This window comes from Phalacrocorax aristotelis, chromosome 3 (genome assembly GCF_949628215.1).
Source record: "Phalacrocorax aristotelis chromosome 3, bGulAri2.1, whole genome shotgun sequence".
Classification (NCBI taxonomy): Eukaryota; Metazoa; Chordata; class Aves; order Suliformes; family Phalacrocoracidae; genus Phalacrocorax; species Phalacrocorax aristotelis.
The window spans coordinates 90,320,454-90,343,303 of NC_134278.1; the positions used below are offsets into that span (position 1 = coordinate 90,320,454).

General features: G+C 46.2%; 1 protein-coding gene across 7 annotated transcripts in view; it reads right to left on the reverse strand.

Annotated features, from left to right (window-relative positions):
- SLC8A1 (solute carrier family 8 member A1) overlaps positions 1-20,094 on the reverse strand; it is a 136,168-nt gene extending 116,074 nt beyond the window's left edge. For 4 of the 7 annotated variants that reach the window (XM_075088495.1, XM_075088498.1, XM_075088497.1 and 1 more), the window contains exon 1: positions 20,003-20,094. In XM_075088495.1, the coding sequence (XP_074944596.1) occupies positions 20,003-20,055 (53 nt within the window). In that variant the 5' untranslated portion in view covers positions 20,056-20,094. Of the gene's footprint in view, positions 1-1,965; positions 2,364-20,002 lie in introns of those variants that run through there. The other 3 variants (XM_075088502.1, XM_075088499.1, XM_075088496.1) reach the window with 2 other exon arrangements.
- Between the last annotated feature and the right edge of the window lie 2,756 nt (positions 20,095-22,850).

A 22,850-nucleotide genomic window follows, 5' to 3' on the forward strand; every position in this document is an offset into this window, starting at 1 on the left:
TATTATAGGATCTAAGTTTCATTAAGATGCTGGAGAACAGTGGCTTTTCCCTGGTAAGCCAGCAGGACTGCATCCCCCCAAAACCAGCAGAAAATCAAATTCTGTCCTAGATGCAATGCCAGAAAATTGCAACCCTGGCAGGTGTGAGCAGATTGGGACACTACCAAAGGCCCAAACAGGCAGAGGAATGGCCGTACTGATATGGCATCATGCAAGGTGCTGTGGAGACTCCCAAGAGCAAGGATGTGAGCCAAGTTCATGCTGTGCCGTGTACAGCAGTGCCAGGAGAGGAAACTAAGTGCAGCCTGGGCAGCTGCAGGACAGTGAATATTTAAGTCTCAGGAGCAATTCACAGCCAAAAGATCACAAAAAGCTTAGTGAAAGTAGGGGAGAGAGAAGCAAGCAAAGTTTCATCAGATTAAAACTGTGCTCCTTGGTGTTGGCATTCAGGGATGCTAGGCATAAAGAGTACATCCAGTCTCCTCAAATATCTTGAACACAAACCCTGGTACAGAGGAAGCTTTGAGCAACGCAGCTCCCCAGCACTGGCTTAAGAGTTGTTTATGCCTCCAGAGAAACGGGGCTGGTGGGGTATAAGAGGAGTCAAGCAATATATCAACTTTGCTGGGGAGACGGTGCGGGGGGTTCATGGCTTGGCTGGTAGGTTATGGTTCTAGAAATGCTAGATTATTTCCCTATTTGGGCTAAATGCCTCTGCTGGAAAAGGGGCAAAGCTGCTATCGAAGAACCAATCGGAAGGAAAAGGGGAGAAAGAAACATTTATCAGATGCACCCAAGGGAACACAAATGCCTTTCTTTGGGGATGTCCACTGCCCCAGCCAAAGCCATACAGCACAGCTTTTTTCCCTGGCTGCCATCATCACATCAACGTGCAAGTGTTCCAGCTTCCTTTTTCTGAATAAAAGTGCACCTCTTCTCTTCGTGGTGGTGAGAAAAAACCCATGAACACCTACGCAGGTGTCCAGAGAGTGCACAGAGAACCCCAGCCTCTGTCAGACCCCATTTCCATTGACTGACTTGTGGATTTCCAACATCTGGGACTGGAGGAACAGCTTCCTGTGAAGCGCAAGCAAAGAGGAACCCTGAAATCAAACACTCGCACCCACACGCCTGTGACCTTGTGGTTTTACTACAGCTTTCATTTTTAGACTCCAGTTCTCCCTAGTGCTTGCTGCATTTCTACAACATTTTGGCAGTTTGCTTTTGCCCTGGAGACAGAGCTGAGTGTGGGGTTGTTTAGCATGGCTCGGCGGGGGGGCGGGGGGGGGGGAAGCAACAAAGCTACGATTAAAGAATTAAACTCGAGATGACGGAAGAGCCCCAGCCATGCTTCCACCTAGACAAAGCCTACGTGATGAGCGCTGCTTAATGCCAGCCCTTAATAACACACGCCAGTAAAGATGAAAATGGGAATTTCACCGTGGCTGCAGGTGCCTCCCACCACTCACCTCGGAAACCGTTTCAAGGCAGAAATCCCCGGGGCCGGAGGAAAAGCAGCCCTGCCTGGAGGCACGAACACCCCCGCTGCCGCGCACGGAGGAAGATGCCCGTAAGCCCCACGGGGGGGGCTGTTTGGTCCAGCTCCCTCCCCGGCCCCACTTGCCCAGCAAAGCCCAGCCTTTGGGATAGGGAGAAGGCAACCCCCCGCCGCGCCTCCCGTCGCGACATGTCGCGATTGGTCAGAGGGGGAGGGGGGCGAGCCCCATCGCCTGCCTAAAGGTGCCGTGGCTGGGTTGCAAAAAGCATTCCCGGGGCGGGGGGTGGGGAGCATCCTGCCCCCACCTCCCCATCGGCTCCCACATGGCCTCGCGCCCCCCATCCAGCCTCCCCCACCGCCCCCCGGCACTGGGGACCCCGGTGTAGAACCCAGTGTCGGGGGGCGAGGGACTGGCCGCGCTAGGCAGGGCGGGGGTCGGGGCGGGGGCCGGGCGGTCGCGGTCCTACCTGGCGGGGGGCAGGAGCGGGCGCCGCCGGGGCCGGCTCAGCAGCGGCGGGGCATCGGGGCGAGGCGCGGGGCGGGCGGCGGAGCCCCGGTGCGCGGCTGCGGCGGCGGGCGGCAGGGAGGGCGGGAGGGAGGGAGAGAGGGCGGGAGGGATGGAGGGATGGATGGAGGGAGCGCGCACACACACACACACGCGCACACACACGCACGCACACACACACGCAGCGCCCCGGGGATGCGCTCAGCCGGCCCGCCCCGCAGGCAGCCTCCCCTCCATCCGCATCCCTCCGCGGCGCTGCGCGGGCAGGGAGACACCCGCCGTCCCTCCTCCGCGGTGGCAGCTTCAGCTTTCCTCCTCCTGCTGGAAATATTTCCCGATTTCCTCCTCGGAGCGAGGGACTTTGAAAGGCAGGGCTGGTTGCGGACCCACCCCCAGCAGCCCTGCCCGCCCTGCCTGGGGCAGCCCCCAGCCCTGCCCTGCTCTGCCTGACCTCAGCCCTGCCTTGCCCTGCTCTGCCTGACCCCAGCCCTGCCCTGCCCTGCCTGGGACGGTCCCCGTCCGTGCTCTGCTTGCCCCCAGCCCTGTCCGCCTTGCCCGCCCTGCCCGTTCAGCTGTCCGGCTCCTGCCCGCCGTGGCCCGTCGCATCCCGCCGCCCGCCCTGCAGCCTGCCAGGGCAAGCCCGACCCCATTTGCACCCTGCAGGAGCGAGGGAGCCCAGGGAGAGATGGCGAGCAGGGGGCAGGAGTGGGGGATGGTGCGAGGAGTGCCTTGCTGTGCCTGTCACCGTGCCCCACAGTGTTGCCCATGCAAGGGGCCCTGGGTTGAGGTTCACTACCCTCTCACACTACCAATGCTGTGGTGTCTGCAGAGGACAGCAGGGACCACGGGGTGAGAGGCAAGGGGCATATTGGTCATCTAGGGTCCTCCTGGGAATTGTCCCCACATCTGGTTGTGTCCAGCTCAGCCCCTGAGCCCACAGAGCTCCCCACAGGAGGGTCATCGGCGTTGGCGAGGTCCTGCAGGAAGGCAGAAGCCCTGCACAGGATGACTTGCTGCACCTCAAGCTGGCCCAAGTGTCCTTTCTGTGGGCAATTCCCCTTTCACCATGCCTGAACAACTCCTCCACCCTTCACTGGCTCCAGCAAGGAGCAGATGAACCCATTGTCCCACCCTCCAGGCAAAACTCTGTGGCTTTAGGAACTTAAAATAGGACCAAAGCTAATAACTCACACAGTGGTAGTTGCCAGTACCCAGCGACCTTGAGTAGCCCTCTACACCCAGATTCTCAGGTGCAACAAGAACCATGGAGAAGCAGAGCCATTATTCTTCCTTCTCCCTCTTATCTTGTTGGTGGTGCCTTTAATTTTTGTCACCACTGACAAGACAGCAACCCAGAATTTTACCTTTGGATTTAATTTGTGCTTTGCATTCTTTCTTTTCTTTCCTTTTCTTTTTTTTTTTTAAAGATTTTTGCATCACCACATCCTTCAGCAGAGATGGAAAACTAAATTTCCCTGCTCAAGATGAGGTGTAAGACATGTACAATGTCACAAATCTCCTTTGTAAAGCACTTCATGATGAACTGATCAACCAACAAACCAACCACTTGTTATTAGTGTTGCATCTGTTACTGATATTATTTAGTTTTGATCTCACTTTTTTATTGCCCACATATGGGATTAAAGGCATTTCCAAATAAGAATTTGGTTTAGAAAAAACCATGGGTTTGTGTCCAGTAGCTAACTCTGATTGTCTGTCTCACCTCTTTTGATTTAAAACTCATCAGAAGAGGGATAAGGTTGCATCTGGCCATGTGCAGTACTTTGATGGGACTCAGTTCTCCCAGCAGGGCCATTGATATAAAATGAGCACAACTAAATGTGTACAGCATGCACAGTGCTGTGCTCTGATCAGGACCTGAGCAGAGCTGTGGATGTGTATCAGTGGTGTTTGGTTTGGCAGTGGCTGTAGGACGCAAGGTGCTGCACAAGCTAGCATGGCAAAAGGATAGTGTGAGCAGAAAAAGTTGGCATGGTTGCAGCGAACACAATCCCTGCTGTTGCTTTTCACCCTGCACACTGAAATCTAATAATTGCAACAGTAAGCAGTGGAACTCAGATTTTAATTAGCTGTCAGCCATGAAGTTCTCCCTAAAGCTCCCTGTTTCCCTCAGTTAAGTTGCTGACCTACTTCCCCGCTCTTTCACTGCATATGGTACACGACTCCTCTGGAACACCAAGACATTAACTCTGCTAATGGGAATCCACTGGTAAGCTGCTCTCTGAAGAGCCAGGCACGTTCCCAGTTCCTTTCTGTGCAGCTTGCAGTGTGTGTTCCGGTCTCCCAGTGCCTCCTGCTGAGACCCTCAGAAAGGTTGCTTCAGCTGAGGGATTTCTGTGACATTTGAGGGGAGCTGAAGAAAACAAGAGTTTGTCAGTATTTGTGGTGATGTTCATTAGTCCATGCAAATGAAGTCTTTGTATCATCCAGCCTTAATGGCACTGGAACAGAAAAGGTGAAGCCGAGACGCTGCATTATCCTATCTGCTTTCATCTGCTTGAAAAGTGACTGGTTAGGAGGCATAGGAGACTGGGAGACTGGGAGAAGATCTCCCCCATTTCCCAGTCACTCACACACCCCTTTCCAGGCACATTCAGACCATCTTTCACAGTCTCCAAGAGAAAAGTGGAGTTGGGCTCTGAAAGAAAGAGTGGAAGTCAGGGAGTAGGGGAGACAGTGAGCCAAAACGATGAGAGATGACACTGTGTTATAGGACTGCTCCGCACTGCAGTGGCTATGGTTCATACAGCTTTTTCTCAGCCAAGCTGGCTGAAGTGGTAGCTGTTACAGCATAGAGCTCTGCATGGGCTGTGAAATCTGCTGGACAAGCTGAGCAAATGCTCCTATGTTCTGCCTGGTGCTCCAGGCAAAAATGCAACAAGACTGCTCATGTCCTGACACAGCAAGTTTGTCATGGTGTGGGCACATCCATGCTTCATCATGATTGCAGCCTGGGCTGTGCTGGGAGAAGTAGCGGTTTGCTCCAGCTACCTTTCCTTCTCTGTCTCTCTTTGCAGTCATGCAAGTGAACACCTACCATTGTGAATGCTAATTAGTAGCCTCAAAAGCATGGAGATTTTCATGTCAATGCTAACGAATGGTTGATTCACTCATTCATTCATGCACACCCACAGCTCTCTCCGACAGCAGCCTGCATCTCTCTGCAGTTGCTGGAGGAGGTTTCCAGGTATTGTCTACATATGCAGAGCAGAAAGACAATTTCTCCCTGCAAAGAATGGGGTTAGTGGATTGTGGAGTCTCGAGCACAGGATGGAATGGTGCAGGCCAATTCTCTGCTCAGTGCCTTGTGAAAAAAAGACATCTGTACTCCTGCACATTTTAGAGGAGGGGAACACAAACCCTCAGGAATTTCTTGCTTGAAAAATTCCTGCCTCATATTCCCTCTGAAAGAGAAAAGTGCTCAGGGCAAGGTCAGTCTTCAGCTCAGCCACAGCATGCTCACCTCTGAGTAGCTGTCTTACCACCCTTTCTTGGCCCTGTCTGGAACATCTCCTCAGTGGGGTGCTTTGGTCTCTGCTCCATCTTTTGTGAGGTCAGACAATGCTGGAGGATAACCATTGAGTCTTCATTAGTTATTTATCTCTGGTGGTGGCTTTCCTTGAGTCCCTCAGGAGATGCTAGAGAGATACTGCAGGAGCAGATGGGATGTCACCTCTGGCTTGCCATCCATCTGTCTTCGCTCCTCACTGCAGGAGACTTGAGCGTGTGCCCACTGAACCTTCTCTGGCTCTTCTCTGCATGTTCTTGGCAGAGACCTGGAGATCCCTGAGAGGGGTGTTTCTAAAAAAAATGCTCAGAAGCATAGTTTCCAGCAGTTTGAGCATACATTTTCACTGTCACCTTCAAACCCGCCATTGCTGTTAAGAGGATAAATCAGGCATTTAGAAATGTGGCAGATGGAGTGGGACACAGCAGTGAATAGGAAGGGAAATTCTGTGTGCTGGACATCATACACTTCTTTTTGAGCTCTCCAGGCAGTGTCTTCTTAGCTGTTTCCAAGTGGCTGGTACAGTCCAAATCCTGATGATCCAATGAAGGTCTGAGCACATGACAGCTGTCGATCAGCCAGCCAGAGATCTTGGATACGGAAGGTGTCTTCTCCCCCTGGAAAACTGTGAGTAAAGACTATACCCCAGGGAGAAGACAGTGTTCAATGGGGTGTTTTGGCATGCCTGTAAAAAATTGGCAGCATACAGTTTGCTCTCACTGCAATGCTTTGTAAGCCTGCAGAAGTAACTAGAGAAACCATGCTTGTGCTGCTTTCAAACTTTTCCCCAAGTACTTGCTCTATGCTGTGTTTTATGCAGGTTTAAACAACAAATCCAGAGCACTAATTGATGAGCATAGCATTTAACAGCTTGGGAGAGAGTTTTGCTGGAAGAAGCATTGACTGGCTGGATTTTGCAGAGCACTGCTTGTGTGTGGCAGACACAAAAGAACATTTGCACTGGCAACCACCTGTCGTGTAGGGGTTGAAAGCAAAACTTGTTATAGGGGCTGGGCATGAATTTAGGGAGCTTGGAAATGGGGAGACCTGCATGTATTTTGCAAACACCTAGTCAGCAAAACAAGCCACACACATTCCTCTTCAAATTCTGCTTCAGAATCTCACTTTTCTTTTTGAAACCTGCTTTCTCGATATCAGGGATATACAGGAAAAATTCAATATGTGCACAGACCTCAGTGCCTGGGCTTAATGTAAGAGACGTACAAGGTGCAAACTGTCTCCTTACTCTTCTCAAAGGAGTAGAGACTCAAAAGCTTTCTGACAGCTGTCATTTGTCTCAACAGCACAGCATGCTAATACTAGCATCTCACTCCCATCCCCATTTCACCGGCAAAAACCAGTTCCTAGCCTGAGTCACTGGAAAATGAAGGACTAGATGTCCTCTGCTGAACTGCTTGTCCCTTAGCATCTTTTCCCACCAAAAAAAAAAAGCAGCTTTGTTTTGCTGTTACAAAACTGCAGAATACAGGAACTAAAAATGCAGATGCAAGGTCAACTGAAATGCATTTCCCAGTGAAAGCAATAGCCTAGAGACTCCGCTGCCTCAAGAGGAATGTCCTGCAAAGGGCCAGGGAGGTGCAGTCTGCTAGCCCCAGGGCAGCACTACAACCAAGCAGGCACTATCACTCTCCTCTTGACACTCCAGCTATTTTCACCACCATCCCAAGGCTGCCCTGGCCTGGAAAAAAAATTGTCTGAAAGAAAAATCCCCCCAAATCTAGAATTAAAAAGCAAAAAAATGATGTGTTCTCTGGATTTGCCTTCTGCTTTTGAAACCTAGAGGTTTAATGTTTTCCAATTTAGTGGATAACCAGAAGTAAGTTTAAAAAAAAAGAGAAAAGAAACAGCGCTGTGTAATCACATGACTCCAGGAGCTGGGGCTTTAAAAAAACCCCAAAAGTGCAAATACCATGATATCATGGCAAGGTCTGGGAGCTGTGTTCTGCAAACTGAGGACTGTGATGCTTCCTCAGCAGCTCCAGTGTCACATGAGGCCATATCCCTTGTTTGATCTGTATGCAAAGTTCCCATTGCTATCAGTGGGAGGCACAGGGCGAATCGGATGTTGTAGTGCATGACTCTGTCTGTGGACCCCGGTTGTGAAGGTAATTTGGCCTCCCCTGTACCATCTGTTTGCCAGCCTTGAGCAAGGGTGGATGTTCCATGGAAAACAGACTTTTTTGGTAAAAGTGAGAAGTGACTGACCTCAGCTGCATAAAGCACCTTATTTGTATTTTTCTTATAAACCCCAGGTCAAGAAAGCTGCTGAAACACCTTGCAAAAACCAAGGCCATTAGGCAAGAGTATGTGAAATGACTTCTCTTAAAGAGAAATTTGTCTTTATTATAATGGGCTTTAATCTGTACTGTCCTTTCAGGGTCATCAGAAATATTCCTTGCCTTCTTGCTGCTTTGACTTCACCAACCTCTGCCTCAGCTCTGCCTTGTTTCACCTCCAAGTGGCCTTGCCTGGCTAGATGTCCCTCCAGCATCAACCAGCTCTGCCAGGGATTAGCCCAAATCCTGGGGACAGAGTGGAGCAGAGGAACTTGCTGTCCACTGTTATCAGCATGCAGCAGTCAATTTTAGGCCATAAGGACCCGCAGGACTGGGAATTTCTGTGCTCCTCTGTCTTCCCCACAGCACCTTGGAGAAGGCATATGTCCTTGCTTCTGGCTGATTCTGTCCCTGGAACAGCTGAGGCAGCAGCACAGTTCTTATCCCAGTTCCCTTCTCTCCCCGCAGCTTAGACTTGAGTCCAGTGGACAGGGACTCCCACTGGTACACACACAGATCTTGCTATCCTGTCACAGTTTGCTCTATTAGCACTTCTGAAGACGTATAGAACAAAAATGCTTGTCTTCTCTGTGCACACTTAAGCAGCAGTGAGGCAGTAAACAATGCTGCATGTCCTAAACATAGTAATTGAAGCCCTGCATGTAAAGAGAATTTAACCAAAAAAGAGAGAAACATGAGAAAACCAGATTTAACTTCTGGATTACTTAATGGTTATGGGTTTGGTTTTTTGCTGGAGATTTTGGAGAAATGAAACTGCACCGTTCGTGAGACTGCATTCTCCTTTCAAATTCCCCATGCTGTCATGTGCCAGCCTTTTCCCCTGTGGAATTTCAAACACGGCCTGTTTGAAAGCTGCCCTGAGCTGAATGGCTTTTTCACGGCTTTCTGGATTGTGATGATTCTTTAAAATGATTGAAGATGCTCCTTTGCCACCTGCCTCGTGGTTAGAATCCCCAAGCCTTTTATAAAAATCTTCTACTCTTATGGGAAGATGTTCCCAGCTTCTGGCAAAACTCTTTAGGTTCTGAGGCTGTAGCCCTGTTGTTTGTATGTGCAGGAGGGACATGGATATGTGTGTGTGTGTGTGTGTGTGTGTGTGCATGCAGATGTTTCCTAATGCAAACTGTGCAAGCTCAGACTTCTTCCCACTGCAGTTCTGCTTATTCAGATGAACTGCTCTTCTGCGAATGCTCCAATATCTTCAGCAGGTGAGACAATTTCCTGAGTGTAGCTGTCAGTCCAGGAACAATGGCTGCTGTGGCGTTTATATGTATGTAGGCTGGAGATCAGGGAGACAGGGCAGAGCAGGGACTTGGGGATTCAAGCATCCCCTGGCTGCTGCTGCGCCTCCTGCTCTAGCAACACAGACAGTGCAGTGGCAGGTATGGAGAGAATGGTGGGGATGGGAAGGCATGACTGTATGGAGAGAGAACAGAGATCTGGCAGTAGAACCGATCCACTGGTGTGTAGGCAGCTATATGTTTAGTAGACCAGTGTCTTAGCAGGGCTGAGGGGAAAACAGTCTTTCCTCTTTCATTCACTCCCTTCCATGTGCACCTCAGTCACTAAGAAAGTTTCTGGTCCCTGCAGCTCAAGACACCAGTGTGGTATTTTGGTATTTGTGCCAGGGCTGTTAACAGTACCTGACATTTTATTTGCCAACAGTAGACTCCAGAGTTAACAGCTGTATTTACATGACATAGTGGCATCAGGAAGGCAGGCAACAGCTGCAGAGCCACCAACGGGAAGAAATAAGAGAACTGAGAGGTCTAGAAGACATGATTCAAGAGGCAACATTGCAGGAATGCAGACTGTCAAGTCAAGAGAAGATATATCCTCACAAACCTGAAAGTATAGAGGTTTCTCACTCCTACTGTTGATAAGAAGTCAGGAGGTGAAGCTACAGGCAGGGATACTGAAGTTTGACATGAGGAAAAGCTTTCTATAGCCATGAGAGTAGTGGTGTAGGCAACTGGATTATCGGTAGAGAGGCAGAAGTCTGTCACAGAAAGGTTTTAAGATTAGCATGACCAAACCTCTGTTGAGTTCTGATCAAGTGTACATGACATAGCTCTCAACATCATTTCATTAGAAAGATGTGTCTGAGAGATGGACAATCAGGAGACAGTGTGAAAGCAAAGAAAACCTGCCTTTAGGCTTTGGACAAAGATTTGGTGTAGGAAAGCAGTCAGAGCACTGGAAATTAGGCCACGCCAGAAAAACAGATCTAGGTAGAAATGCTATCCAAGCTCATGCAACCTGGGAGCGGACTGACCTTGGTTCCAGGCTGGCGGTCAATTTCCTGGGCAAATGAGCCACTGGGGAAGAGAGTTTGTTGCTGCTCCAAAGCCCATGATATGTCCCACTTGGGTTTTGTCCTGTCAAGGTTTGTTCCAGGCTCATAGCCATATAACTCTCTTAGCAACCTCTTCCATTAGTTTTTCATGCTTAGCCATAGGAACCTTGAAGCTTACCCAAATGCTGTCAGAAGCAGGCGACACAAGAAGGCTCGTGTTGGAAACATTTGTCCAGCCATGGTGGTTCCTTTCACTTGCCCTGCTGGGAGCCTTCTCCCACTGTGAACTGCAAGTTGAGGTATGTGGACAAACAGCCTGCCCTGACCAAACTGCAACACTAATGAGACAACAGCACAGGGGCACATATGGGCACTGCCCATAGCAAAGACAAAATAATGTCTTTGGTTATCCCTGGCTTATGGCTGTATAAGATACAACATGAAGTAAAGGTATGAGAAGCTACCAGAACCTGCAGATCATAAGAAGAGTATATGTAATATATATGCAGCTGACCATCCCTGACCAGCGGTTACACAAACTAGACAGCAGCATGAGAAATGGTAGAAATGAGAACCATTGCATATAACAAAAGCAGGGTACTAGCTTAATTGCTGACTGAGGTAGATATTACCAAGGCAACCATATTGTGAGCACCAAATAAGTCAGGGAACCTGGGGCCAGTGAGGGAAAGGTAAGCACAGGTGGATGGCTTCTTTGGGAGGAGAGACACTTGGTAAAGAAGCAGAACCTGAGAAGAATAAAGGGGACAGACCAGAAGATAAGGTAAAGCAAGTGACATACTCAGGACTGACTGGGGGCTGTTGGTCAGCCCTGTGTTTATGTCAGTTTGAAGTATGGCAATAAACCAGCTATTTCTACCATTCTTGTGTCCAGCTTGCCTTCATGGTCAGGAGGTACTTTGTGTGCTTTGGGATTAATGAGACCTGTCTCCCTGTGACTGGCGAGGAAATGCTTGAGGGGTAACCTAACCACACGGCCCTTCCCTTCCTTGACAGCCTGACACTGTCCTGCAAGTCCCCATTTCTCCTGAGTGACTGTACAGAGGATCATAAATGTAGACATTGGCACCATAGGAGTTCAATAGCTGAGGACTAATACAGGGAACCATGTGACAAATGGGCTACACATGGGCATGACTGCACCTGAAGTCAATCAGGGCATACACATCTGCCACGTTCAGCACACATCCAGCTCTTCAAAGAGCCCAACTCACCGTAGTGCCTTCCTGCAGATGGTTTTGGGGGGAAAGAACTAGCTAAAGTGAAATCTCTGCACAAGTCACAGCCACTAAAGAAAGGACATGTGTCAAATAAAATCCACTCCAAAGGCAAGAAAAGAAATTACAACTCAGAATGAAGGCAGGGAGTTTGTGCTGGCAAAACATCAGCTTTATTAAGGTTAGAGTCTTCAAACTTGTCTTGTTCTGTAATTTTCCCTAGGCTACATACATCAAGACACGTATCAAGATAATCAGATGTCTGTTTCAAAGAGAAGAATGTTAAAATTGGGTATGTTTTTATCAACAGGAACAGAAAATACCTAGAAAACATGAGTAGTGGCACAGCTTGTAATGCTTACAAACTTGCCCTGTTTTGTAGCATTCCTCTAGGTCTGTTCATCAAAGCATGCTTAAAAATAGTCTGCCTCGTTATTTTTAAAGTAAGAACATTGAAATTAAGGGCCAAGGGCCAAAAGATTTCTAGTGCATTATTGTGGAGGTACATCTTCAGGCATTTTAACGCATTAAGACACTTTCCAGGCACAAACAAGGTGCACACCTGGACAGGCTTGCCCCCGCCTCTAAAAATGCAAGAACTGTCACTGAAGTATGGATCCTTGGGTGGGTCTTTGGTGATTTATGATGGAGATTCTCAAGTGTCTAGAAAGAGACTAATTTTTCTAAAATACTCATGATTTGTCCCGAATATTACCCAAAGATTGATAGCTGAACAGACCAATCATTGCCCACTAAGTAGATTTTCAATGGCAGGCAGTACTATTTTCTCTTCTCCAACACCAAAGCATGCATGCTCTGTACACACTGTTTTCCACAGGATTATAAAGATCCTCATACACACTCACAGCAGAGAACCTTCAAGATTAACTCTTTTTGCCTAGGTTAAGTTGGAGATATGTCACACTTCAGGGGAAGAATGCCAGCAAGGCTCTAAAATGCTCAAAGTATTGGTTACTCTTGTTCTCAGAAATTCACTTCAGATCAAATCAACTCATGCCAAAAAGTAAATCTCTCAATTATAGAGAAAAATGCTTCTCGGAGCATCTATTTTGCATAACCAGTGGCAAAAAGATTTTCAAAACAAGAGAAAGTTTTTAATGCATTTGTTTTCCAAGCAGTGCTGTGGACTAGGCCCAGTGTAGAACATGGCAGGAACACAAGTGCAGGGCATCACACAAGGGTCTATTGTGGTGCTGGAGCTCATTGTGTTAAACCTTAGAGTAGTGTAGCCAGGGAGCGCAACAAAGACACATTTCATAGGTGCATATCTCTCTTTTTGCAGCATTTTGCCCATAAATTAGCACTACAAGAAGATTTGGAAAACCTGCTAGAAGGTTTCCACAAAGATTTGACTCATCAGAAACTTAGAAAAAAACCACATGGGAGGTAAATGCTACAAGTGAAACCTGTATTAGCTCTTCAGTCAGGATATGGCTTCTGTCCTGTGCCAGCACATTGGTATATCATGTGGCTTACATCTGAAAGGTGTCACAGCAGGCAGCAGAGCAGCAGTAAACTTCACTATTCTGGACAACTGATAAAAATGGAGACCTACTTATCCAGCTAAAGATAGGGCAATCCAGAACATCTGTCTTGCTCCTGAACTGGGCATTTATCCTGGACAGGAGATGCTTTCCGAGCCTTGCTTCAAATAGCTATGCTCTGAAAAGCAGGCTAAATCCGGGAGGTCATCTTGAAATAATAGCTGGCAGGCCGAAGTGACTTAACATTTAACATTTTTTAAAGGACCATATGGAATAAGTTACACCAGAGTAAAACAAACACTTGTCTCTCACATCCAGTGTTATTGTTAACAACTTATTCAACTGCGTGTATTCTCAGCAGCGAAAATGACTCACTAAATAACAGGATAATACCATGGATCACTAGCATGTTGTGGTCTGTGGCCACAGGAAGGGTTTACTTTTACTGTGTACATGTTGGCAGCCTCAACACACTAACAGCAAATCCAAATGTTTATTGCCACATCTAGGGCAGAAGCACAAGACCTCTGCTTGGAGCTTTTCTGTAAGATAACATGGGGTATTTCTACTATCATGTTTGCCAAAATGCAGCAAAAGCAATGACCTGAGAATTAGATGCTGGGAAAGTGGAAAGTAGATGTCACCTTGGTTTTCCTTCCTTATTCTGGTGTGAGGATATAGCAGCTGCTGATGCTGGGAATCAGCATGTGAGCGGGCTGTTTCAGAGGCTCCCTATTCCTACATTAAAGCCTAAACCTTGATGCATCATTGATACTTTTGGAAACAGGCATCAAAGCAAGCTGGTTTGGAAGGGTGAAGAGGTTGTAGGGCAAGAGATAAGACTGGTCCATCAAGTCCTAGGCCCCTGCAGAAAGCCTGAGAGTGGTCAGAGCTGCCTCAGGTGGACAAGCATGTCCCCTCAGCTGCTTCAGGGCTCTTCAGACTTCTGCCTGAGGCCTGACACACTGAAGCCCTGCAGGCCAGGCTCCTCCACCACCTTCACTAAACTCATGTCCTATCCCTTGCTTCCTAAAATCTGTTGAACGTTAAGGATAAAGATCAACACCTCAGTGAGATCTCCCTGTAGCCTGGGAGACCTAGCTGCTTGGAGAAGCATTTTCAGGTAGATTGCATCATAGGATCCCAGCCCATCTCCCACCTGGTTAGGGGCTGTACAGGTAGCCCAGGATGGCGGCATGCCATTAGTCTCCTTGCACATTGCTGTTCAGGCAGTCTGCAGGGACCCATCTAGCCAGCAGAGGAGACCACAACCCCATTCTGGCCATGTTGCAACCAAATGGTGTCTGATACACTTCAAGGTAGAGAAGAAAGCAAAAAGGAAACATCATGTGCAGAAGTTTCTAACAGGAACCCAATAAAGCCTTGGTAGGGGGGATAGAAAGGCAGCAGTAGTTTTGCAGGCCACATACCTGCACTTCACATGTTTTGCTATTTTTCCATTTTCACATCTTCCTCTAGTTTCATGTTTTTGCTCATATAAGGGGGAAAGAAAAGGCAATTTAATGTTCTGATGAATGGAAGGACAACTCTCTGTTATTCTGTGATTCTCTGGAAGAGCAGGAAACGGTATGTGGTGGTGCCATGCAGGATTAGTCTGCAACCTCCAGGGCACACCGTGATCTGTGGGATAACCTGGAAAACATCCCAGGGACAAAACTTCTGGTGAAACTCATCCTGCACATGATGAGGGGCTTGAAAACATTGGGAGACTGAGGGTAGGAAAAAGGCTTTACTCATTGTTCAATAGAGTATATGTCCATGGGGAGTAAAACAACCCAAGGACTGAATCTACCAGCCTGGTAGGTGAAAATCTATACCCAAACAGCACTCCTTGGCAGATGTTCCCAAGTGTTTGTCCTCTTTGGGTATTTACAGACAAGCCATTAGTCATTGTTAAGCTGAGCGGAATCCATGCTAGTCTGGGGCATATGTCTTCCAACTGTACCACCTTCCCCAAATCCTCACATTTTCCAGCATCCCAGTTCTGTGAGTATCTTCCTTCTACCTATGCTCACCTTTCCACATAAGTAAACTGATGCAGAGTTTTCCAGAATGAAATGCATGCCTCTTCCCTTCCCTTCTCCCTTCTCCCTTCTCCCCTCTTCTCTTCTCTTCTCTTCTCCCCTCTTCTCTTCTCTTCTCTTCTCCCCTCTTCTCTTCTCTTCTCTTTTCTCTTCTCTTCTCTTCTCTTCTCTTCTCTTCTCTCTTCTCTTCTCTTCTCTTCTCTTCTCTTCTCTTCTCTTCTCTTCTCTTCTCTTCTCTTCTCTTCTCTTCTCTTCTCTTCTCTTCTCTTCTCTTCTCTTCTCTTCTCTCCTCTCCTCTCCTCTCCTCTCCTCTCCTCTCCTCTCCTCTCCTCTCCTCTCCTCTCCTCTCCTCTCCTCTCCTCTCCTCTCCTCTCCTCTCCTCTCCTCTTCTCTTCTCTTCTCTTCTCTTCTCTTCTCTTCTCTTCTCTTCTCTTCTCTTCTCTTCTCTTCTCTTCTCTTCTCTTCTCTTCTCTTCTCTTCTCTTCTCTTCTCTTCTCTTCTCTTCTCTTTTCCCTTCTCTTCTCTTCTCTTTCTTTTCCCTTCTCTTCCCTTCCCTCTGGAAAAGCCTTAGCTAGAGAGAGCACAAACTGAAACCTGCATTTTATGTTACCAACGTCAGAGTTCAGCATTCCAAGGATTTGGGAAAGATCCTAAAAACAAACATCCCAAACTCAGGAGGAAGTTCAGCATTAAATATGAAAGAAATCCAAATATGTTGAAGTATGGAAATCAAAACAACTTCAGCTTTGCCCTGCAGTGACCCCATGCAATAAGAATACATTTGTGATTAGATCACAGTGACGGTTGGAGCCCTAGATAAGAATAAACTAAGTTTTGAAGACCTCCAGATTTACTGTATTGCTGCTATGATTTTCCCCCATGTGTTTCCAGAATAATACTGAGTTTCTTAAAGGATCAACTCCAAAATGAATGTCAACTCATAAATCGCCTGCTTTACCTGTCAATTGGCACCACCACTGCTTATGTTGTTGCCTCTTCCCATAGCAGCACAGATCAGCTGATGGTGGCTCTGAAGGGTGAGGCTCATGGCTGGAGTCCATCTGAAGCACACTGGAACAGCAGATCTCTGCAGCCATGTCCCTAGCCAGCCTGCTGGCACATCTTGCTGACCACTTAGGGAAAAAATCCTGGGCACCTCTAAACCTGAGCTTTTTATCTCAAGGACATGCAACTCTGAATTCAGATTATTTTTTCCTGCATTTGTAAAGAGGCTTTCCCCATTTGCTGAATGCCTTGTCTGCAAACCCCAGCACCAGGATTCCTCCCATGTGAACAAAATTCAGCAGTACCATAGTTAAGTTTGCTAGTGATATGATGAGTACCTGGAAACTTAGTATCCTCCAGAGCTATTCTGTAAGAGCTAGACTCCAGCTTGGCATTAAAGGCAACTTGTATCACGGGATGGAAATTTAGGAGTAGTTCATGTCTGTAAATAACCAAAAATGACAGCTGGATTTAGACCAGCTAATGCCATTGAAGGTCATTTACTCATCTCTCCATGCTGTGCAGTCAGTCATTACACAAAAAAATTTGTAAAGAAAAAAGTTTGTGAGGCTGGATGGCCCAGAGTTTAACACAGTAAAACAAAAATGGTAGCAAAGTTTCTCCGAAAGACAGGAATTTTCAGTTCCTATCTGAAGTCTACTCTTACTCAAAAGGATTATGGCCACATGTGCATAGAAGATACTGGACATATTTATGCTGCTACATGTAAGACTGCAAACCGTGAGCACCATGGTACATGCTGCACTATTTACATGTGGTGCTTGCAGCCCACAAACACAAACTTTTCCTAAAATGCCATTCCTTCTAGAAAACTGCCTGTGTTTGTGAGTCCTCTGGTAAAGGCCTCCCTAGATAGATCGTTGTCCCTTACCCTGAAGGAAGAGAGACAAGAATAGGAAGATGATGTTTTGGGAACAAGAACACCAAAGAAGACAGCTGCACATTTAGAGATTTTTTTTGGAACATCATATTCTTCAGGTCTGAATTCCTTAGGCAAACCCGATTTGAACTAGCAAATAGGTCTGCAGGTTTCTAGCGAACAGGTAGAGCCGTCACATAAAGCCCATTTTGCTAGAGCATAGGGGAATAAAATATATCTGGCCAGAGAAGTGGATCAGTCTGTCAATGTGACTCCAGAATCTGCTCCAATCTTCTGATTTACCAGAGAAAAGACAGAGATGGTATCTGAACTTCATATTTCAGGAATCACCATAAAAATACTGAAATTGTCGGAAGGAGGAGTATATACTGTGGGCTTACTTCAAGCCAGAGCCAGTTTGCAAAATCCTCGCTGAGTGACTTTATGGTGTAGCTCTTTTTGTGATTTATTCTGAGGATGCTTTCTTCTTGGGCGCACTATAAACCACAAACATGGCTTGCCCTTCTCACAAGAAAGCCTGAATTCATGGACCAGTTGTGGATATCTGGTGCAAAGACTTCTTCAGACCTGATGTCTGAAATCCAAGTGCATTGGTTTTGTTTTTTTGTTTTTTGTTTTTTTTTTGAAAGCCACTAAGATTTAGGAACACAAACCACCAGTGCACCTGGAAGTCCTGTGTGCCTTTGACTCCTTGCACAAGACACACAATGTATTCTTGCTTGCTTCAAGTGCCGCCTGGGGGAGAGCAGCTTTACCCTTGTCCACAGCTAGTGAGAATAAACACTGAGCTCAGCTCTGCCCTTGTTACTGACTCCTGGGTTTTGTGCTGCCCCGACTCAGCTCGGCAGCCTCGCTCTGATTGTGAGAAATAGCAGAGCTCCCCCTTCCCCCTCTCCTGCCTGCACTCTGGCAAAGAATGGTGCGTAGGAGGACCTCGTGGCAGATGCTCGGAGACTGCAGCACTCATAATGACTAGTCACTTATAAAAGACATGTTAGTGATACTATCGCTAATGCTTTATATGACTATTTATATTCAGGTCTAGGGTCTCTGAATGAGATCCCATCAGCTTTGCACAAGGGACCAAACAAACACTAGCAATACCCATGACTAATCAATAGTAAATATTAATAATAGCTGTACACTGTTAATAATAATAAACATTACTGATAACATAGCCCGCCTGAAAATGCTTCTGATAGAGGGAGGGGAGGAGGGGGGCACAAAGGATGGGTAGTTCACAAGGTCCCTGGGCAGGTCTGCCCTGGGGCTGGAAACCAAGTGATGACTCCTGTCCTGGGGCTTTGTCTATGGGGCCACGCTGCCTCAGCCTCTGGGCCAAATGGGAAGATCAAATTAAACAGGTCCCAGCTTTTCCAGCTCCCTCCTGCCATCCCCTTCCTTACCTGCCCAGCACAACTGTTGGGTAATTCCTTGCTCAGGGAACATGCCCATCAGCTAGTCTTTATCTCTGGGGAAAGGGAAGTGCAGAGCCTCTAAGAGACAGGAGTGGGCGGGGGGAAGAAAAAATTGGGGAAAAGATTTTATGTATCAGTAGGCTCACAACAACCTATAAAACAGAACCAAATCCAACAGAAAATAGAAGCAATCTGAGTAAGTGTGAAATGCAGAAGTTTTCTTTCATCGCAATAACAGCCAAAAAGTTTATTTGCTAATGACTCTATAGCAATTAAAAAGCTATCTATTGACCCCAATTACTTAAAGATTAATTTCTGTGCTAACATTTCAATAGACAGGTGATATATATTGAAAAGGTACATGTCAAAAAAATCAAACTTTGCCTGACAAATACAAATCTCAGCTGCAGCATAATTTTGAGTATTTTCTTCTCAGCACTTGAGAGGAAACCAGGCAAAGAGAAGATTTGTATTTCACTGAGTATAAAAATGAGGAATGTGGGAATATCCATGGAAATAAGGGGAAACGAGGGCTGTGCGCACAGGCCCTCTTGACTGCAGACTAATATGGAGTTACAAGCAAACACTTCCATTATGTTCTTCTTATGTAATGACAAGGGAAAGCATTTTCATTCATGAATGGAAATGTTTATGACATCTGTGGTCTAGTAATTTCCCTTTACAATCATCCTTCATATCTCTGGAAATCTCCTACAATTTCAGTCATATTCCCGATATTATTTTCAGTTCTTTCTGTATAATTTCACTTCACCTGCTCTAATGCTTTTTCCAGTCTATTAACCACCTGAAAAATGAGGGAGCTTTACCTAGCACTTTGCATTGGGAGTATGAATACCATATTATAACACCTGAAAGCACATGAACTGTTACCCAAATGCCATACTGTAGCATTTAAAGAAAAATCTCATGTTTAACTGTACTACCTCAAATCAACAAGATATTAAGCCAAGGCTACAAAAAGCTTTTTTTGTGTTCTTTGTAACAATACATTCCACGGAGAAAGCCTTTCTGCCAAGGTTATACTCTGCTTTTTTGACAGTGCCCAGTTCACAACACTAACACATTTCAGTGCTAGTTTGAGGGAGAGCTATTACTTCACTGCTTTGAAAATATTCACAATAGCATACAGCTGTTTTCGCTGGGGTCGACATTCACAACACTGTAATGGCAATTAAAACTGTACCAAAAATCCTTGCACAGGATGTAATCAACCTCAAATCTACAGAGAAGCATTGACAAACTGCCTTCAAGTGCCAAGAAAAACAACAGTCGTTTACAAAAAGCTCTTCCTAATGTCCAGTCAGCTCAACCCAAATGAGACATGTTTCTCAAAATGAAAGTAGGACAGAATGGAGAAGAAAAAGCCATTGACTATTTTTATGAATTTTTCTAAATAGAAACACAAAAAGACTCAGACACTGGAAACCACCACCGGTCCCTCCTGCCCCTCTGTCCGCCAAAGCTCTAGCATCAGTCAGACTGCAAATCCGTGATAAAATGCTTATTTTCCAACATTTTTCTCTTGCCTCTTTCAGACACTTGGAAAGTTTCTGTCCCTCCAGCGGCAAAGCTGTTATATGTCATGTTCCTTACTCAGAGAGCTTAACTGCTCTCCAGCTATTGGAGTCATCCTGTAGCCCCAGATTTACGGCTTTTCTCAGGATGTCAGTCTAACTGAATACCTAGGTGTTCCCAAGAAATGCCTGAATTGCTTTTCACTTACCCCAGCCGAGTCTCAGCAGTTGTGGGTAAAGCAGAATGGAAAAAAGCCCTCATATGATAGCGTCTCTAAATTTACCAGAAAGAAAGGAGCTGGGGTGCTTGTCCTTTAAGTGTCTCTAAAGATGGTTTGCATAGCTGGATCTCAGCTTATCTATGCTTTTCTGCTTTTGCTTCCATACATGGATCTGTTCCCAACAGTAACTTCAAGCTGTTGAAAAGAAGCTATCTGGCAGCTTTCAGCTTCATCTGACACATAAATGAGTGAAAATAAATAAATAATGATCTTTTATGCCAGGTCCCCTTTTTTTTTTGATTTGCACCCCAGAACACCTTTTCTTTTCTTTTTTTTTTCCTCTTCCCAGAATAATATTTTGTTATTTTTTCCAAAGTAATTCCTAGGTGAAGGCAAACAGAAATGACCGAGGCAGATTTCTCTTCTCCCTCTCCTGCAGGCTCACATAATTTTATTCTCAGAAATATCTTTTTTTTTTTTTTCCCCTTTGCTTTGCTTATAGGTCAGGGTTTTGCATGTTTGCTACTTGGAAGCATGTCAAGGAAATATACATCATGTCTGTAGCAAGGGAAGGTTAAGAGTCAAATTTTTGGAGAGAGAGAGAGATTAAAGAAGTGCCACGTGATTGCTCCCAGATTAGCAGCAGTAGCAGGAGTAAGCATTCCTCTGATATTACAGTAGCCACTGTGGGACATGCCTGAAACAGTGAAGAGTAGAAGCTGCAGACTGGAAGCTCCTTGCAGATGTATTTATGAATAAATCACTCCTTGTTCTCCTTCCTACCTTCCATACTTCCTAGGTTTCCATTTCAGAAAGGGCTGATAAAGGACAAAAATGTGCACAGGGAGCCCTGTGTCACAGGTCAGAAAAGTAGTCATATTAACCTTAACTCTGCCCTTTGTTATCTCTTCTGTGCAAATGGGAATGTGAAGGGCTCCAGTGAAAGGGCAAGACTAAGTGTATGTCATTATTATTATACGTTATGGTGGCAACTGGGAGTAAAGAAGATATTAGAGACTTAATTGCTTCAGGCTCGACTCCCTGGATGAAAGAAAACTGGTGAAAGACATATTCAGGCACTTAGATATCTAAGGCTGAATGTAGGTGTCCATACTCGGGCCACTTCCATTGAAAACGTCATCCTCAAACTTGGTGGTTTTGATTCATTGCAGGAGAAGGAAATTCCTTGTATATTCCCACACACAAATGACCTTGACTGTTTGAGATTTTTCCTAAACATCTGTTAAACACTTGGCAGAATAAAAGTTTTTTTAAGGGCTCACCAGCTCCACCTCTACTACTAATGATAAACTACATTATTTCATTATTATGTTACAAATTGCCCAATTAGAGATACCACTTCGAATGGCATATTTGACTCCTGCTGTTTGGTATCTTAGAAATTGCAGAGGGTGTGTGTGTGTATGGATGGGGATCCTGGGAGGTATCCAGCATCTACCTGGCATCCAGAACAAAGACAGCTGCCCTGGGAGCATACTTCTGCATCCCAGAGCAAGCAGACAGCCTATGGAAGCATGAAACAGGCAGCAAAACGAATCAGTTGCAAAAGACAATTAAGTATTAAGGGAACCCTCCAGTTTCTAGCACACCAGCCAAGTGATCAGTGCCTGTCATCCTTGTAATGGGATGAGAAAAATCCCTTCTGGAAATCTGTCCTGGGGTTTCTCCAACCTTTCAAGAGCAGGAGCCACTGTTGCTTGTCAGACAGGCTTGGTGACTCAGGAGGTCTATGCTCTAGTACAAATAGAACATGATTTAGCAAAGCATTTAAATTCCTGCTTAATTTTAAGTATTAAATAACACTTTTGACTTCCCTGGGGTTATTCATGTGATTTTATTTCTATGCTTTATTAGGTTGTCCGGATATGGACATGAAGCTACCCCAAAGCAGCATAAAAAACTAAATAATTTGGCACTATTATGTGAGTGTACTTATGTTTCACAGGTCTCTTGACTTCCATATATTGTTCCTAAGAAGTCTTCGGGCTAACCAAAATGGGCTAAGGAAAGCACGACTGTTGCTTCAATTCATTGCATGTGTCCTCCATTCCATTAAGGAAACATTGAAAACCACATATGTGCATAACTGAAGAAAAACATATGTGGCTTTGAGAATAACATGATAATGCTGCACTTGGAGTTTTGGTAACCACAAGACCAAGGGGGAGGGTGTTTTCTGGCTTTGATCTGTCCTTCTGCACAGCCGCTGTGTGTCACCCTCTGGATGAGTGACACCACCCACTTTGAACTCTGCTCCCTAAACAGAGTGGCCAAAGAGCTTCTCATATTTTCCATCAAGAGCTTTTCCATTCGTCCTTGCTGGGAGAGGTGAAGTTTGTATCAGGGTATGTGGGTGATAAGGTGAAAGACATTCTCCTAAAGCAAAAGAAAAAATAGGCAACAATGTTGCCAAGCACTGAGTGGGCCACAGGGAGATGGAAATAAAGCTCTATTGACCTTTGTGCCCACTGACTCGTCTCCTCCTCCCCAAAAGAAGCAGGATAGAGGGATAAAGTCTGTCTTGGGTGGTGAGACATGTGGAGGATGGTGAGACATGTGGAGGAGCATCTCTGGCTGGCCTGGCACCGGACAGATTTGCAGAAGTGCTGGTGAGCACAGGCTCAGGGATCAGGACTGGTGCCTGTGCAAGACAAGGGTGGTCAGGTTTTGTCTGCTGGGGCCTGGTCCCCCTACAGGGATCCCCCAGTCTACCCTGGTCCCCTCCCAAAGCTGCACACCCTCCTGGGGAAAATCGTCCCCATCTTTTCACTCTGCAACTAAGTGCTACATCTCCAGGATTTTGTTCCAGGAGGTT